The sequence below is a fragment of the Dasypus novemcinctus genome, chromosome 23 (genome assembly GCF_030445035.2).
Source record: "Dasypus novemcinctus isolate mDasNov1 chromosome 23, mDasNov1.1.hap2, whole genome shotgun sequence".
Taxonomy (NCBI): domain Eukaryota; kingdom Metazoa; phylum Chordata; class Mammalia; order Cingulata; family Dasypodidae; genus Dasypus; species Dasypus novemcinctus.
Genome location: NC_080695.1, coordinates 61,446,846 through 61,465,140, shown reverse-complemented (window position 1 = coordinate 61,465,140; position 18,295 = coordinate 61,446,846). Strand labels below are relative to the sequence as shown.

The following is an 18,295-nucleotide window of genomic DNA, read 5'->3' as shown; positions in this document are numbered from 1 at the left end:
TCCCATTTGCTGGTATTATTTTCTTTTAGCCAGCAGACTACAGATAAGTGGGTTTTGTGTGAGGCTGGTCCTAAAATACAGAGCTGTGGGACATTGGTTGGCTTTGAGCCCTCTTGCGGCCATGATGACAGTTTGGTTAGCTTTTCCAAGGTTGGACATTTGGTCGCCTTGCACATATTCACTTAACTTGCTCCACCTGTTTGTTGTTCCTTTCTGTCTTCTTTCTTCTACAAATAATTCATAGTATGTGGCTGTCCATTTGTAGTTAACGTTACAAAGTATATCACCTAAAAAATCCCCAGACATTTAAAATTTTAAAACTTCATACTTTAAAAAATATTAATCTGGTTATACTCTCATATATCCAGTGAACAGTAAGCTCTCATATTTGTATCGTGTTAAATTCTTTTCCAGTCATTGTCAGTAAATCTCTGTTTTCTAAATTTTCTTTCCTATTTTGTGCTAATTTTAAACTCTCAGAAAAGTTGAAAAATAGTGCAGAGAGTTTCCATGTATCTCTCACTTAGGTCACCCTAATATATAGCCATAGAACATTGGTGAGAACCAAGAAATTTGCAGGTAAATTAAATACCTTATTTGAATTTCACCAGTTTTTCCACCAAGTCCCTTTTCTGTTCCACAACTCTGACCAGGATTCCACATTGCATTTAATTATTTCTTCTTAGTGTCCTGCAGTCTTTAGCAGTCTTTCCTTGCTTTCATAATCTCGACACTTTTGAAAAGTATTGAGAATCTTCCAGTGTTCCTCAATTTGAGTTTGTCTGATGTTTATTGATGATTGGACTGAGGATATGCATTTTTGGCAAGAATACCACAGAAATGACAATTCATGATGTTGATCTTGATCACTTGATTAAGGTGGTTTCTGCCAGGTTTCTCCACAGTAAATTTACTATCTTTTACTTTGTAGTTAATAAATATCCTGGGGGAGATACTTTTAAGACAGTGGAAATCCTATTTTTCCTTATATCTTTACCCATTAATTTTAGCATCCGTCACTGGTAGTTCTTGCCCACAGCAATTATTACTATGGTGCTCTAATGGAGAGTTCATATTTCCCCCTTTCTTTCCACATTTGCTGCTTGTAAAGATGTCTTCTGTAAATTTTGTTCCTTTATTTAATCAACTATATATGTATATCAGTATGGACATGGGGATATGGACACTACGGATATTCTACTAGTTTATAATCCAGCATTTTCTTGAAGCTTTTCTTCTTGGGGGGGGTGGGGGGGGCTACTGGGGATTGAACCCAGGACCTCGTTCATGGGAAGCAGGCGCTCAGCCACTGAGCTACATCTGCTCCCGTATAATCCAACATTTTCATGATTTATTTTGTTGCTCAAATTGTTCCATCTTTGGCCTCTGGTGCTCTTTCACATTGTCTCCTGTGTCCTTTGCATAAGCCCCCTTCCTTTTGTGAGCACTTTCTTGCTCTCTGGCCTCACAGGGCCTTTCAGGCTCATCTAGTGTTTTCCCTGCCTCACCCCTGGAATCAACTCTTTTTCAAGTAGTCCTGGTGCCTTTTATTGGAGAATCATGTTTAGAAACCAAGATCTGGGTGCTAGTTTACAACTGGGGTATCAATGCTTGTAAGGCTTCTCAGTGGACAGAACTAGAAAATACCTATACCCACACCTGTACACACACATCTGTATTTCTGTTTCTCTGCATGTATATTAAAAGACCATGTATTTTATTTTCAGCCTATTCCCTTTCCTCATTTGTAACTTCTTTCTCCAACATTGAGAAATCCATTTCTACTTATATACATAATATATATTTGTTTAAGTCTGGTATTTACATAAAGTAGTTTCAGAATTGCTAACTCATACCTGATGAGAAGTACATTTATGACTAGATTACAACATTTATGGGTAGTTCTTTTTGTCTTTCACCTGACAGTATCTAGTCAAAATGCTGTTTTCCAAGTTAGTTCTTCCCAGCCTCTTCTAGCATATGATAGTCATTTATAATAGAGTTAGTTCATTTATTAGTATTTGTGTTCCATTTTGGGTTCCCTCTATATCTTTTCTATGGTTTCAGTCAATACTTGGTATTTTTAGCATTGCATTGGAGGGCTGTTTAGAATATACACAAATCCTGAGCCAAAAGGACAGCTTGTCTATTAGATTTTGGGATACATCTTTTGTGTAGAATGACTTATTTTAAAGTATTATACTTAGCCTTGTGAGTCAGACAGTGTTACTCTGAAAATCCATTGGGACATAGTAAAAGCTCCACTGTAGTGACCTGATGCTTCATGTGAAAATGGTGACAACTGGCTAGCTAAATCTATGTTGTGATTTCATTTTAGTAGTTTAATTTTGCTGAAAATGGAGTAATTTATTGCATATGTATTGTACTTCAATTGGTTGAAAAACAATGGATTTTATTGTAAGTAATATTTTTAAGAACATGCCCCATGAATTTTAACATTGGTGATATAGGAGGTGAAAATTCATTTTTAATATAATTAAATATTAGTTATTTTTACCTTTTACCCTTGCTGTTGAAGTGTCTTTTGAAAATAAACCCATATAAAGAATATGGTCCAAAAATAAAGAGTTCACAAATTATTTGGGGATTCAAGGTGCTCAGCAGTTCTAGATTTTATCTTTTTAGCTTGAGCTCTTCAATCAAAATTTTAACTGCTTCTGATTCTTGAGAGTGGCAAGATTAGTGAAAACCAGGAAACAAACAAAAATGAAATAAAAAATCACTTGGAACCTTTACTTCTGTATTCAGGATTTAACATCCAAAATTTGAAGCAGAATAAAGTCAATCCAAATTTATGTTTCTATGTGTTTATAGTTTTCCTTTTTAATATGGAGAAGCAGTATGATTCTGTACCCACAAGTCTTTTTCCTAACATTGACTTTCTTTAGGGAAAACTTGTTATTGGACACAATATGCTCTTGGATGTCATGCACACGGTTCACCAGTTCTACTGCCCACTGCCTGCGGTAAGTGACTTGTCAGCTTGTGTTAAAAGTTCATGATTCCTTTTTACATGAGTGCCGTTTCCTCTTGTGTAGCATGTTCCCAGAGAGAGACTTTTACGCACTTAGTCGTTCATATTTAAAGAGATGTACGTACAAGCCATTTTAAGGTATCTTCGGTCATCTGCCATTGCCAGAGCAAAGTTAAACTTTTTTTTTTTCATCATCTTGATACCAGCGGTTTGCATAGTGCTGGGCAGGGGTTCCTAGGCCACTGGTGTGGTCTTCTACTTTGTTACTGCTAAAATGAGACAAAGCTGGGCCGTTGAAGGTACCTTGTGTTCTCACTCCACTGAACCGGATGAGATCCTGCAAAATTCTTGATGCTTATCTCCTGCTAGGCAGTTTCCCTTAAATTCTCCATTGACCTTGCCTGGGCTCCTCTTGAGTCAAGTTGTTTCAGGGCATCATAGCACCTCAGGAAAAGACCGCCCGCCCCTTCCCGCCCTTCCTCTTCTGCACCTTGGCGGTGGGGGTGGCTTCATCTCACTTGCTCCCATCTCTGCCCTCTGCTGTCCTGCATTTTCTCCCTGCATTTTCTGTCCCTTTGTAATCTCACTCCCTTTCATAGACTGACTACTGATTGCTCTCCTTATTTCCACTTTAGCCACTAACATCTTTATCTGCAGCTATGAGCTCTCCTAAGATACACATTTCCTGCTGGAGTCTGGACATCTTTACCTGGATAGGCTTCGGATTCTGTTGCTTAGAATTTTTCATGACTCAAACAAGATAGTGTTATATGTGCTTAATATTATGTAAGATAATGTATGTGCGACCTTTCTTCTTTCCTTCTGTCTCCAATTCAGTTCTTTTTTCCTGGTTCTGTATTGTTTAAAAAATAGGTGAGGGGCTGGATTTGGCCTGTGCACCATAGTTTGCCAGTCCCTACTTTAAATTACAACCAGGTTAATCTCTTATTATTTTGTATTGAAAGGTATCTACTTTAGAGTTCAGTCTCATTTATTCATCTACAAACTCTGAGTTACTTTCTATTTCTTATGTCACCTTATTCCCTCAGCATCTTGTTTGCTCCTTTGGAAAAGTACAATACAGCCCAGCCTAGATTACAGTGGTCTGTTGTCCCCTTGTCTGATTTATGCAGCCTTAAGTTTTTCACTACCTGTCTTGAAAACTGTTTTACCTTCTGGGTCTTAAATAGTTCGTACTTGTGAGTCTCAAAACAAACATGTTGTGTGTGAATTTGCATTTTATAAATCTAAAGAGGTAATGTTTATTTCTGATCAACCACTTCTTAATGACAAAGTAGACCAAAGTAGCAACTCCTCTCGTGACTTTTTTGAACCTTAAAGCAATGAAGTTATCAATAAGGGAAGAGAAAAATGTATTTAACCAAACAGAGCGTGGTATATAGAAGCCATTAAAATAGTTTCTTAACGAGTAAGTGTCTTCCAACTATGCCAGTTTTGTAATCTTCTGATATATGGCTCTGTTCGCATCACTGACCCTGCTCGACCACATTCTTTGTTTTTCTATAAAGTTTACTGTTTTTAGCCAGCATCAGGCTTTCCCCGATCTGGCCCAGCTTTCCTGTGTAGTTTAACCACTTGTTACTCTCCTTGTTTCCAACCAGGCTGGTTCATATATTCCCTGAGAATTGTTTTGTGTTTTTGTACATCTGTGGTTTTGGTATATAATGTCTTCCAACTTGAATTTTCTCTAGCCTTTCCTAACATTTGCTATGCACATTTTACCCGTCTTGGTAAGGTCTAGCTTAGGTAGGCCTCCATGAAGTTTTTCCTGCCTGCTACCTTGCCCAAGAGATGATCTTCCCTTTCTCCGAACTTCTGTAGAACTTTGCACCTGTTATGTGTGGTACATGCATTTTGTCTTGTATTATTCTTCGTAACGCCCTTCTCTTTCTCGGTGATTTGCTCCTTTGTTAAGAAGTATAACCTTTTTACTGTTCATGTCGCAGTGCCTAGCACAACACTTTTATGTAAGCACTTAGAACATTAACATGAATGAAGTGAGTTTTGACTTGAATTAGAGTAGAAAGAAAATGTGATTTGTTGCAGAATAAGAGATGTGTTTGGATAAGTAGTTTTACCTTTTGCTTTTATTACTAGGGGTGCCTGGATAAGTTACTTAACTTCTTTAAGGCTGTCATTGTCAGAAGGAGAAAATGGTGTTCTTCCATTTGCATTTGGAAGACGCGCTGAGAGTAAAGGAGAAAACCAATTTAAAATGATAGAACTTGCAGAGCTGGTGTAGCACAGTGGTTGAGTGCCTGCTTCACACATCCACAGTCCCAGATTCAATCCCCAGTACCTTTAAAAAGTAAAAAGAACAACTTTTACATGCATAGCTACCAAATATTATATTTTTAAAGTATACGAACCCTGCATTGTGGGGCTCCATTTTAGGGGTAGCTCTTCTTAGAGTGTTCTTGGTAGTTTAGCATGACCTTTTAGAAAGTGTTGGTCTAGAACTCTGCCATATGCTAGCCTTGAAAGTAACCAGCATTCTAATTTTTTTCTTGCTTGTGAAGCTTTGTAGTGGCATTGAGAGATTGCAAACAGTTGTCAGGTGTTTTTATTTGACTTAGCAAAACCAAAAACACTTGTTCATGTATTATCCCTTAATTTAATGATAGCCATTGAAAATCTGGTAAGTATTTCATGCTAGCTAAACACGTTCTGTGTTTACAGGCTTGAAAAGCTAATTGGAAGTGGCATTTTCCTATGAAGCATGAATAACTTTGAAGAGCAGTGAAGTTACAAAGGGTCAGGATTGTGACGACTCAGTCTAGTGTGGCAATTGTGTATGTAAATGAGTGAATCCAAAATTAGAGCAGTCTCATTTTAGCTCTACTTCTCAATCAAAGTAAACTCAGGAAATGAATTGTCTAATTTAGGCACTTGCTATTAGTGCCACTTAAGCAATTTTCTGAGTTGTTAAAGCAAAAAACATGTGTACTGAAAGGTCTGTGTTTTAGTAGCCATTTTAACTAATATTTCAAAGGTGTTCCCAGTGAAAGTAAAACCTAATTTCAGTACATCCATCTCCTAGATAAACCATTTAATTTAAGAGACTCTGCTAGACTCACTATTATGATGAATATATGTAATAGAGCACAACCTATTAACTCTACGAGAAGTTTTCTGAACATATGACAAGCCTCTCAAATATATAGTCTACATATAGTAAAAGCCTTTTCCCCCTCCTATTTCAGGCATAAATTGCTTAAATTTACCTGTTTTGGTTAGACAATGGTTAGTTATCAGGTCATAAGATTCCCAATCCGTGAGGAAATTGGAGAGGTTTTTTATAAAGTAAATATTAACTGGATATGTGTTTTGCAGTTTAGCTTAAAGGGCCTGTGTGAGGTATCCATTTTGTTTGAGAAGAGACCTAGGGAACCTATTTATTTATTAATTTTTAGTGGTATGTGTATTAGTAAAACTGTAACAAGTCATTTTCTTGTTTTTTCAGGACTTAAATGAGTTTAAGGAAATGACAACATGTGTCTTCCCCAGGTAAACTTTCTTTGAGGATTTATATTTCTTTTCACATAGTCGTTTTGGCATATATCATAACATATATCTAATATAGTAATACTATATATATATATATAATGAGTAATTTATTAAAATCATTAAGTCACAATTAGAATCCAGTTTGTATAAGCTGGGAAAGAATTGAAAAGCTGCATCTGGGGGAGTGGGTGTAGCTCAGTGATTGAGCGCCTGCTTCCCATGTACAAGGTCCTGGGTTCAGTCTCCAATTCTTTGTAAAAAATGAAAAAAAGAAAAACTCCAACTTTGTGGTGGTTTGCTTTTGTAATTTAAGATTGATTTTATTATCCTGTTAAAAATCATAATTTGAACTAAAAGTGAAAGTAGATAGCAACTCTTTTTTCCTCATCCCACATCTTGACATGTAAAGAAATGGTGAAGTTTCTTTGAGATGTCTCCTGTGGACTTTGTAAGTCAGTACCTTTATGTAGTGGTTTCCACAGTTCCTGCTTTCTCTTACTTCTGATATGTTGGATCATATGTCAGCTGTGGGAAGCTTGTTTTTTGTTTTGTTTTGTTTTATTTTGTTTTTTTAGGAGGTCCCGGGGATTGAACCCAGGACTTCGTACATGGGAAGCATGTGTTCAGCCACTGAGCTGCACCTGCTTCCTTGGAAGCTCATTCTGGTGGAGCCTCTAGAGCAAGAATCTGCTTTTTTTTTTTTTTCCCCAGTAAGTTTTTATTATTAGTTAAGTCATGATCAGGATCCCAGGGTGGGGTTCACCATGTACCCAGGTACCTCTTCACCACCCTGGGAGAAGGACGAAGGACAGAGAAAAAGTGCAGTGGGTAGTTCAGATCTTCCCAGGAAATGTGCCTTCTGCCCTGCGATCGTCCCAGGCTGACACCCAAGATAAGGGGCAGAGGGGCTTATACACACGCCGGTACCACTTGCACACAATGACATCACCTCCTTTAGCAGTCATTGCCTTCTCGCAGCGGTGGAAGTCCAGGTAGTTCTGCCAGCAGTTCCTGGTTTGGTTCTGGTTGGGGAAGCGGCTGTCAAAAGGGGCAGTTCGGTAGTTCTTGATTTTGGTCTTGATGTCTTCGGCCATGGTGGTGACTCCTAAAGGCGACCCTGAAGTCGCTTGAACCTCAATGTGACCCTCAGCCTACACCAAGGATCTGCTTTAGAAGACTCATTTGAGACGACAGGAGCATTTGCTGGGCTGTTTCTGTTATAGCATCCATAGTGTTCACATTTATGTGAAAATAAATAGAGTCTTACTGCTTTTTAGTATTTCCGATCTCTAAAACATAGTAGTGAAAAACAACAGCAGAATCAAACTACCGAGTGCAGATTTTGGCCTTCTACAAGAATTTGTATCTACACCTGGGTATAGCAGTGGATGGTTAGAGTGTGGGAACATTAGACTTGCAGCAGTATTTGAACCACATGAAAACATATGAAGGTATTTGACTTGCTCTTGAGGTCAATGTATCCCACAACCTCTCTGAGTACAAGGGAGTCTAGAACTTGTGCTCTGAGTGTAACAGAGTCTGGACTCTCCCACAGTGGCTTGATGAGTCCCCAGTGATGAGGCTGTGAGTTCCCAGTCTAATGTAGAAGGGGCACTCATGTTGAGTTCAGAATGGTTAACATGCTTAATCCCCCTGTCCACTTTGAAGACATTTTGGCTATTCATTAGAGTAAAATACATTTTGGACTTTGATAAGCATTTTGTTTACTTTATTAAATATTATTTTGTTTTTAGACTCTTGGATACTAAATTGATGGCCAGCACACAACCTTTTAAGGTATTATTTAAATTTGTATAACTGATAAGCTATAATGTGAAATTTTCTGAACTGGTACTAAAAGCTTTGGAATTCTAGTCTATTTAAATGTCATACGTTTAAAAAAGATATTGGAAAAAGACTAGAAGTAAATCAAGATGTGAAAAGTAGTTATCTTTGAGTGGTGAGATTATGTGGGGTTTTTCCCCCCTTTATTTTTGCATGGTGAGTTTTTAATATTAAAATATATCACTTATTTTTTATTTTTTTTTAGGAGGTACCAGGCATTGAACCCAGGACCTCGTATGTGGGAAGCAGGCACTTAACCACTGAGCTATATCCGCTCCCCAGTATATCATTTATTTTTGAGTAGGTTATGTGTGCACACATTTCTTCCTTTATTGTATTTTCCTTACTTTGTATATAAACATATTTTGGATACATTTTCTAATTATAAGAAAATTCAGGTAAAGGTATATTAATTTGCTACTTTCTGAAGTGATTTTATTTTATAGCTAAGTAAAATCAGTGCCAGAACAGTATTGCTTTCTTGCAGAAGTTCTTTAGTTATTTCATGAATCTGAAAAACCTTTCATAAAGCTAAACTTTTCATATAGTAAAAATTAAACCTCCTGCTTTCTCTCACATTTAATAAAGTGACTCCTGTTTATTTAAAGAGCAGAAGGGGGCAGTATTGGCATGCTTTTTTTTTTATGGTGACATATAGTGAGATTGTGTAATGTGCATTGTACTGGTATGATGAAGGTTCATAATTCTCTGCTTTCTTGGTTTGCAGGATATCATTAATAACACATCCCTTGCAGAATTGGAAAAGCGGTTAAAAGAGATGCCTTTCAGTCCTCCTAAAGTTGGTAAGAATGTCTCAGAAATCCCAAAATTTCTTGTGATAATTATTACTGTATATTGGGGAGGAAGGGTATAATTGCTGTAGAAACTATATTGTACCTTTATTGCTTTTGACAATACTTACTTGCTCATGTCTTGTGTTGAATTGCCATTTACTGAATAAAGATAAGCTTCTAATTCTGTTAATAGGATTGGGTAGCTATTTCATTTAGAAATTTAGTGATTAAAGCTTTAGGGTTTTTTATTTCCTAATGCTTGGAATTCCCCCAAAACTTCATGTGTTTTTCTTTTGCATTGTTGAATCAAAGACAAAGACTAGGTGATTCCTTGCCAGGGGCCAGGTAATTCCTTACCAGGGGCCAAATGGAAACATATTTTGTGCCTTAGAAAAGTTCAAGAACTGGGCTTAAAGATGAGAGGGAGAATAGTACCACCCTGACCCTCAGAAGCTTAGGAGGAGAAACAGCAGCAGTGAGGAAAACCAAAAGTAGGGAGGAATGTTTCACAGAGATGGAGGCATTTTTTTCTTGCTATACCAGGCTCTGGCTGCCACCCAGGTATTGGGGAGCCTTTCAGGTGCTACTTCCTTGGTCCATGTTAGCCTGCTTGTGCTGCTACTTCTGTAATAAACGTTCCATTAGCTATAGCCTAAAAACATCTAAAGACATTGATAATCAGGCTAATGGTCTAGAAATTGACAATGAGAGATAGTAAAGCAACCAAGATTACAGTTATTTGCTTCCCTTTCTGGGTAATAGTCCAAGAAAGGAATTAAGAAAAAAGATGATGGAAGGAGAAAGAGAACCTTTTCTATAACAATATAATGGAAATAATTGATTTAGGAAATAATGTGTTTTAGCTGGTCATAGATTAGAGGATATTACTTAGTTGGCTACTATGTTAAAATACTTTTTCTTAATGGACACTAACAAGTGTTGGAGAGGATGTGGAGAAATAGGAACACTCGTACATTGTTGATGGAAATGTAAAATGGTGTAGCCACCGTGGAAAACTGTTTGGTGGTTTCTCAGAAAGTTAAGTGTGGAATTACCCTATGACCCTTCAAACCCACTTCTTGGTAATACTCAAAAGAACTGAAGGCAGGGACTCGAACCGATATTTGCACACTGTTGTTAATATTGGCATTATTCACAATTGCTAAAAGGCAACAGGTGAATGGATAAATGAAATGTGGTATATACGTACGGTGGAATATTATTCAGCCATAAAAAGTTCTGATGCATACTGCAACATGGATCAACCTTGAAGACATCATGTTGAGCGAAATAATCCAGACACAAAAGGACAAATACTATATATGTTACTTGTATGAAATAAGCCAAATATGCAGATTGATAAAATCAGAAAATGAGAACACACGTTACCAGGGTCTGGGGAAAGGGGGTGGAGATAGGAATGGGGAGTTAATATTTAATTGGTATGGAATGTCTGTTTGGGGTGATAGAAAAGTTCTGGCATTGGGTGATAGTGACAGTCACAACTTTGTGAATGTAGTGAACAACATTGATTTGTATATTTGAAAAAGGATAACAAGGGAAATTTTTGGTTATATATACACTACCATCCACAAAAAACCAAAAACCTTATAACTGTACAACACAAAGAGTAAACCCTAATGTAAACAGTGGGCTAAAGTTAATAGCATAATTTGATGAATAGCATGAAATTGATGACTATTGTTTCATCAGTTGTGACAAGTACCATACTAATGCAAAACATAACTAATAAGAGAAAACTGCATGCATGAGGGGAGGGGTATATGGGAACTCTGTACTTTCTGCATGATTTTTCTGTAAACCTACAAGTGTTTTAATTGTTTTTTAAAAAAATACTTTTTTTGAAGTTTAAATTCTAATATTTAATACAGAGGTTAAAAAGTTCTGGTTTAAAGAGCATTATAAAAACAGTTACAATCTTTTCACTGCTAATTTCCTTTCACAATTGTTATTCTTTTTGTTGTAACCCTCTTGACATTCATTTCCAGAATGATTCTAAGATACAATTATTTATGAATTACAGTTTTATCCTATTATTTCCACATAAAATTCTGGTAACTGTAGAGAATTTAGTCCAAAGCAGATCACTCTTTTCAGACTTTATTCTATCATCTGTGGCTATCCATGTGACTAAAGAATCATGTTGTAAAATGGTCTCACCTGTGAAGTGACCCCATGTTCTAAGGGCAGTATTAGAGCAAGTTATGACCTATTTTGGAGGTTAATTGGGCTGTCATCTGCTGTCATCTTTTTGTCTACATAGTAGAGGACAGTATTGAATTTGAGTCTTTTGCTTTTTGGGAGGATCATCTGAGGTATTGATAGATAATAATTACCAAGGGTTTGCCATGTTCCGGGCACTATGCAACAACTTTACTTACATTATCCTATATGATCCTCATAAAAACCTCATGAGGGCAGTTTGATTATCATCTCCATTTCACAGATCTGTTTTAGAGGAGTCTAAACAGGAGTCCAAAGGGTGAAGTGACTTGCCTCTAGTAAGTGGTGGAGCAGACGGAGATTCTAACTCAGGCAGTGCAGCTTCAGAGTCCACACTGTGGAGCATTGCTGTGAAATACCTTTTGTATCCTGATGTTATCATTCATTCTCTGTAAGGAAAGAAGCTCCTTTCCATGACCAAAGAAAGTCACCAAAAGAAGAGGAACTATCATAAAGCAAATTATGAGTGATCGCAAACAACAGTCCTATGAGACAAGGAGGCCCGAGTCTGGTTCTTTGATAAAGGAACTGAGGCATTTCTCTGGTCTAAACCAGAGCCCTTAATTTCATTGACTGTTTTTTCATAATGTAGAGTCTTGTGTGGTGAGAGTGATAAGTAGTCTTTTTTTCCTGCTTATTTAGGATATTTCTGCAGCACCTACTAATGCAGTTTGGATTTGGTAGGATAGTATGCATGCTTGTCTTCATGTTTGTGCTGTTCTTGGGAAAACTTTTTTTCCTTCTTTCCCTTTAGAAAGTGCAGAAGGTTTTCCAAGTTATGACACAGCTTCTGAACAGCTCCACGAGGCAGGATATGATGCTTATATCACAGGACTGTGTTTCATCTCCATGGCAAACTACCTAGGTATTCACTATATATGTCTACAGCAAATGCAAGTGGTTTAATACGAGTGTCTCTTACCTGTCTCCCATTTCCCTGGGAACACTGACTTAGAAGTGGAAGGGCTTTGTGGTAAGAATTGGAGGTGATTTGCGGGAAGGAAGTGTAATGGAGGGAGGAGCCGTTTGACACCTGTGGAATGGTACTTGGTAGGTTACTTTTTGCCCCTGCAGAACCATATTGTTCATTTAAATATATTTTTGCCTGAACTTTCAGGCTTTGTCTGCATGCCTGTGTATAATATCCTACTTCTTTTCTTCATTAGGTTCTTTTCTCAGTCCTCCAAAAATTCATGTATCTGCCAGATCAAAACTCATTGAACCTTTTTTTAACAAGTAAGTAATCAGAGGGTCCCAATCCCTAAGTTTTTTCTCACTGTAGAGGAGTCAACATCTTGGGATGCCAGTTAAGAATGACTGGGGAAAGTGGTGTATTATTAGATAAAATATTTCTCATCTCTAGTGGCTCAGATGTTTTTTGAAAATAGAAATTGACCTTTGGGAAAATAATTTATTAAATATATATTGGTTTTCAACAAATAAAACATCACTAAAATATTGCATTTCTTCCAGAAGAAGAGAACTGATGATTTTGGCATTTAAATGACATATAAGGGAGACCTTTGTTTGTTTGTTTTTTGGTATACCCTGTTAGACCCTAACACACTTTACAGTCGCAACTCTGCCGCCACCAGCTACATGTGAGATTATTATTTCTGCTTATATTATTGTTTGATTACTTAAGATTTTTAACATCTTCTTTGAAGATGTTGGTTGCAGAAATGGCTTTTGAAGAAATTTAGATTTCCAGTGCATTCCAGGCTCTCGTCTGAATGGATCCAATGAAGTAAAACTTGCTTATGTACCTTCATTATTGGAAGAAGTCAGTGTGACTTAGCCTGAGCTCAGAATATTTTCACAGAATCTCAAGATAATTATTCCAAAGTGTGGTTTGTGCTTGCTTGGCACAGTTGAGGCTAGCATTGTGGATGTCATCTTCAATCAGACCAGAGTTTGGTTCTGTGTCAGAGCCCCAGACCCTCATCTTTACCCCAGCTCTCTGAGCAAGGTTGGTTCTGAGAGATTCTGGGCTACCCAGAGAAAATCAGGTAGCCTGCGTTGATCACCACTACAGCGTTGGGGTGGTTACATTGTGTTCTCTACCTTATATACAGTGCTTTATAATCCTGTGAGTGCTTTCCTGGGTACAAATACTGTCTCCTTAGGATGTTTGTATAAATATATATGTATAAATGCTTGTACTATCATAGTGCTCCTAATTAGATGAGATGGTGCAGAGACAGATGTGCAGAGATCCAAACCTCTAGATCTCTACAGATTTGTGTAATGTGAGATAGTGAATTGTATCATACTGTGACTTTTTTTTGGTAATCTTTGTTCTTTTCTATGGAAGTTCAGAGGTAAATGTATATGACTGTCAAAAGATCTTTCAAAGTGGTCTAGGTAATAATGTACTGAATATAGGAAGTTAAGTTGAATTTTTCTGAATAGAAAACTTGTTCTGTTAACAATCGAATTCCTACTGTCGATCCAGTTCCTTAAGGGTAAAATAATTTTCTTAGCTCTTCATTCTCATGTTGGAGGTGTTTGTCATTGTAAATCTTTGGAAAGGCAGACTGTGTCATAGACCATGGGACCCATAGTTGACCCTATATGTTGCTTGACTCATATCCATTCCTTGTATTTTATGTATATGATATTAAGTTCATTGCGCTACAGTAGTTTTAACTGAGAGAAGCCTACTAATTTCTAAATATATAAAACAACAACCCTGCTTCTCCAGAAAAATCAATTCCCTATAAAATCAGATGTATACAAATTGGGTTAGATAATAGACAGCATTTAGGCATGTATTGTGGCAAACAAGCAGAGCAATACAAATGATTGTTGTTTAAAAAGCTTAATTAAAACTTCCTAGATCAATCTACTACTACTATAATGTGCAGGATTATTATTCAAAAGACCTGGAATCCATAACTTCACTTTTAAATTGGAATATCTGTCCATTTTGATTTTTTTGCTGGTGCATAAAGTAAAAATTTAGATATATACCGAAAAATAATTGAATAGAATATAGGATTCAGGAATCCTCCTGTGATATTGCACTGATAATTTTTGCCTAACTTGATTTTTTTTGGTCTCTTTTTTTTTTCCCCTACTTATGAGAAAAATTGTTTTCATCTTTGAAGGAAAAAAATGTAGCAGGATTTGAAATCAAGATGGGAACTACTTTAATTATTCTCTGTTAGAATAGCTTATTGTTAAGTACAGTCATCCATTTGTAACTCATTTAGAAAATGAGATATATAGTTGCTTCTTTTGATATCTCTTTCTGTTAATATTGACCTCATTCTAACTTATATGCAGATATGATTTATTACATTAAACCTTGTTTTTGTCATTTTTCAACTCTTTTCCAATAGTTACTACCAATATTATCTCAAGTTGATGATTTTACAAAAATATATACATTTTCCTGAGAATTTATTTTGGCACCAGACTTTTCTAATATAAGCTTTACCAAACATGCAGAATCCTAACATAAATTTCGATTGGACATCAAACTGCCCATGTATGCAAATAATGTATGTTATGCTATCATCAGATGTATTTTTTAAAAAGTAAGCCTTGAGGGGAAATAAACTTCACCTATTTCTGCATTATTCCAAATTAGTACTTGGCTACATCGGGCTACATCGCTTATACCTTCTGGGAAAGCTTTTTTGAGTCATCTGTTGGGAAAATCCCTGAGAGCTAGTGCTGGAGCAATACACCAAGGCCACCTGCAGTATAAAAATGCCGTCTAAGCCCTTCTTGTCTAGAGGAATGTCCTCTGAGGATTTTGCAAGGTGCCATTTTGTCTCTGTAGGCCTAGGCACCTCCCATATTCTTCCTTGCTCTTTTGGAATGAGGAGGAAAGTCCTGAGAGAGGTTGGCTGTGGATGTCAGGAGCAGGCCTCTGCCAGTTGTCGGCTGTGTGGGGTGCACTCTTGGTTTATGCTGGATGTTCTTTCATCAGGAAATGTTTGACCTTCTCTTATATAACCTTGGTCAGTTTTAATCAATGCGTGGAAAACCAGACTTAGAGAAGATCCTTTGGTCAAATCCTTTTAGGTGGGAAGCAGCTAAAAATACTCTGCTCTTTTTATTATACCATAAAGAGCACAGAATCAGACTTTTACCTTATGTTTTATTAACAGTCATCTGCTTCTATAAGACACCCTGAAACTCTCTTGTAGATAACCTATTATGAATGTGTTTCAGGGAAGGTTATTTTCCTTTTACCCCAATTCTTAGAGGAACAGAATGCACAAGTCTCTGATTTTGGCTCTTGTCTATAAGTAACGGAATTAAAAAGAAGGGGTGTCTGCAGTTTACTGTACAGGATTGCTGTCTTGTTCTTGATACAAGTATTCTGAATCTGAGCAAGATTCTTCCAGAGATCTAGGTCTTCCTGGGAAGATACTGCCTTTGTCCTTCCTCAGCTACAGGTGAGGGGGCAAGCCGTAGTAAGGAATGATATGCCCTTGGACAAATTGTTTCCTCCTCTGTAAAACTGGGGATAAAACTACTCACCTCCCACGTAAATTATAAAGATTGCATGAGATGTGAGAGAACTTTAGTAGTTCTAGAATGTAGTAGGTGCTCAGTATATATTATTTTCCTTGGTTGAAGTGTAAGAGAGTTTAACTTGCTAGGAGATAGAAAAACGTTGATGTGATAGCAGAATTTGTTTCTCATTTAATGATAAGCCTGAAAGTTTATCAAGTAGACATAAAATTGGAGTATAGTGGTAGCAAGTGTGAAATGTCTACTTTAGTTTGTACCTACCCTTTAGTGTTTGCTTTTGAAAAATGAGATGATGCTGAAGTGTTTCTAATTTGTACATGTTGGAAGCAAGATTGCTTTGACTTGGATCATTTTTTAAAGTTTTGTTTTTCAAATATAATTCAGCAATTTATGGGAGATTGCATAGGGATATGTAATAGTCGTAAGTATACAGGGTGGAGGAACAGTGGAGTGCCTGAAACAGGGCACATAGCATTTCTGTCTTCCTCTGTGGCACACAGTCATGCTGGCAACAAGTTAGATTTTCTTATGCTCGATATTTAACATCAGAGATTTTAAACTGAAAGATTGTAGGAAAAGTAATAGTAAAGATCAGAGCTGTACCTCCTGTCTTCCCACCCTCTTGCTGGTAATGGGCAGAGGAAATCTTTTAAGCTGCTTACTAGCAAAACTGCTGTTCCTGCCGAGCGGCACAGTGTGCATGGTTGCTACTGGGTGGTTATCAGGCCCATGTCTCTGAATGTACATCTGTCTCATTATCTGGTCACTTACAGGGAAGCCCTCCCTCAACAGTTCTTCTGGTCCTACCTGGCCCTCCCTCTAGAGGAGGAAGCTAATCGCTTCTGATTCCCAGTGTTTGCTATCAGTATTTTACACTTTGGGTGATGCGTCGAATGTGTTCTTACTGATACTGCTCAGGTCATGTGTTCCTTAAGTCCTTTGTTTTGAGTGGTACAGTAATTTTCTCTCTCGAGACTTCCAACCTCCCAACATAAAGAGTTATAACACAGTTTGTACAGTTTGAAAGCGCACAGTTGTATCACACTTGTCAGCTGTATCGACATAATTGGTTTCCATTTGAATTTAAAATCTAAATAACTCTTTTTTTTTTTTTAAGATTTATTTTATTTATTTCTCTCCTCTCCTCCTCTGCCCCAGTTGTCTGCTCTCTGTGTCCATTTGCTGCGTCGTCTTCTTTTTGTCTGCTGCTGTTGTCAGCGGCACGGGAATCTGTTTTTCTTTTTGTTGCGTCATCTTGCTGCGTCAGCTCTCCGTGTGTGCGGCACCATTCCTGGGCAGGCTGCACTTTCTTTCGTGCTGGGCGGCTCTCCTTACGGGGTGCACTCCTTGCGCGTGGGGCTCCCCTACGCAGGGGACACCCCTACGCGGGGGACACCCCTGTGTGGCATGGCACTCCTTGCACACATCAGCACTGCGCGTGGGCCAGCTCCACACGGGTCAGGGAGGCCCGGGGTTTGACCTGCAGACCTCCCATGTGGTAGACGGATGCCCTAACCACTGGGCCAAGTTGGCTTCCCTAAATAGCTCTTGAATTGATTTCTCCAATAGAATTTCTTCACTTTGGGAGACTCTAGTGCCAGCTCGAGTGCGATCTTTGGGATCAGATACCTGGATTTGAATCCCAGTCCCACTCCTTATCACCTACCTGATCTCGGATAAGTTACTCCTCTCTGCACCTCAACTTCTTCATTTGTAAATGAGAATACTAGTACCTCTTTGAAATGGCAGTTTGCAAGGGTGAAATGGGAGAACGTGTGTAAGATGCACAGTGCCTGTCATGTACTAGGCTCAGTCAGCATGCCACTGTTGTCGCTGCTGTGGGAACGTTCATACTTTGTGACATGCTTCTCTGAACCAGATGCTGGGAGCAAAAGGAAGCCTGTTTTGATTTCATAGAAACACCATAAGGTTTTACCTTTTCATTATACACACCCTTTAAATGGGACTTTGTATTGAAGTATGCTTTGACCAGTAAAAACAGGGGGAAGCCTGCTTATAACTAAATGACATTCAGGGAGAAATTTCAATATGCCTTTTTTTGTTGTTTTTGTTTCCCTTTCGAGGAATGTGGTTATTTCTCAGTCTTTGTGCTGTGTAGCATTTTCAGTTGTAAATTTTTACTGGAGAGGGGAGTAAAGAAATAGCTTCTACAAGTGACCCATTGGATTCTGCTCCTTTTTGAGCAGTTCATTGCTTCAGTGGGATTTTAGTCCATTAAAATTGTTGCTATTTTGAAAACACCTGGAGCGTTTTTCTTTTGTCTTTGTATTATCATCTTAAGTTTAGATCACTTCTTGGGCGCATAAACCTCGAAGGATGTAGCTGTACTAGGACCTCAGTTTGAAGTTTGCTTATAAGAAAGGCGGCAGGGGCATAG

At 37.8% G+C, this 18,295-nt stretch overlaps 1 protein-coding gene across 1 annotated transcript in view; it reads left to right on the top strand.

Annotated features, from left to right (window-relative positions):
* Positions 1–18,295, top strand: part of PARN (poly(A)-specific ribonuclease) — a 154,193-nt gene that overhangs the window by 19,411 nt on the left and 116,487 nt on the right. Inside the window, exons 10-16 of the mRNA XM_058286231.2 lie at positions 1,472–1,481; positions 2,910–2,987; positions 6,480–6,523; positions 8,278–8,320; positions 9,096–9,171; positions 12,161–12,271; positions 12,573–12,642. Coding sequence (XP_058142214.1) covers positions 1,472–1,481; positions 2,910–2,987; positions 6,480–6,523; positions 8,278–8,320; positions 9,096–9,171; positions 12,161–12,271; positions 12,573–12,642 — 432 coding nt within the window. The remainder of the gene's footprint in view (positions 1–1,471; positions 1,482–2,909; positions 2,988–6,479; positions 6,524–8,277; positions 8,321–9,095; positions 9,172–12,160; positions 12,272–12,572; positions 12,643–18,295) is intronic.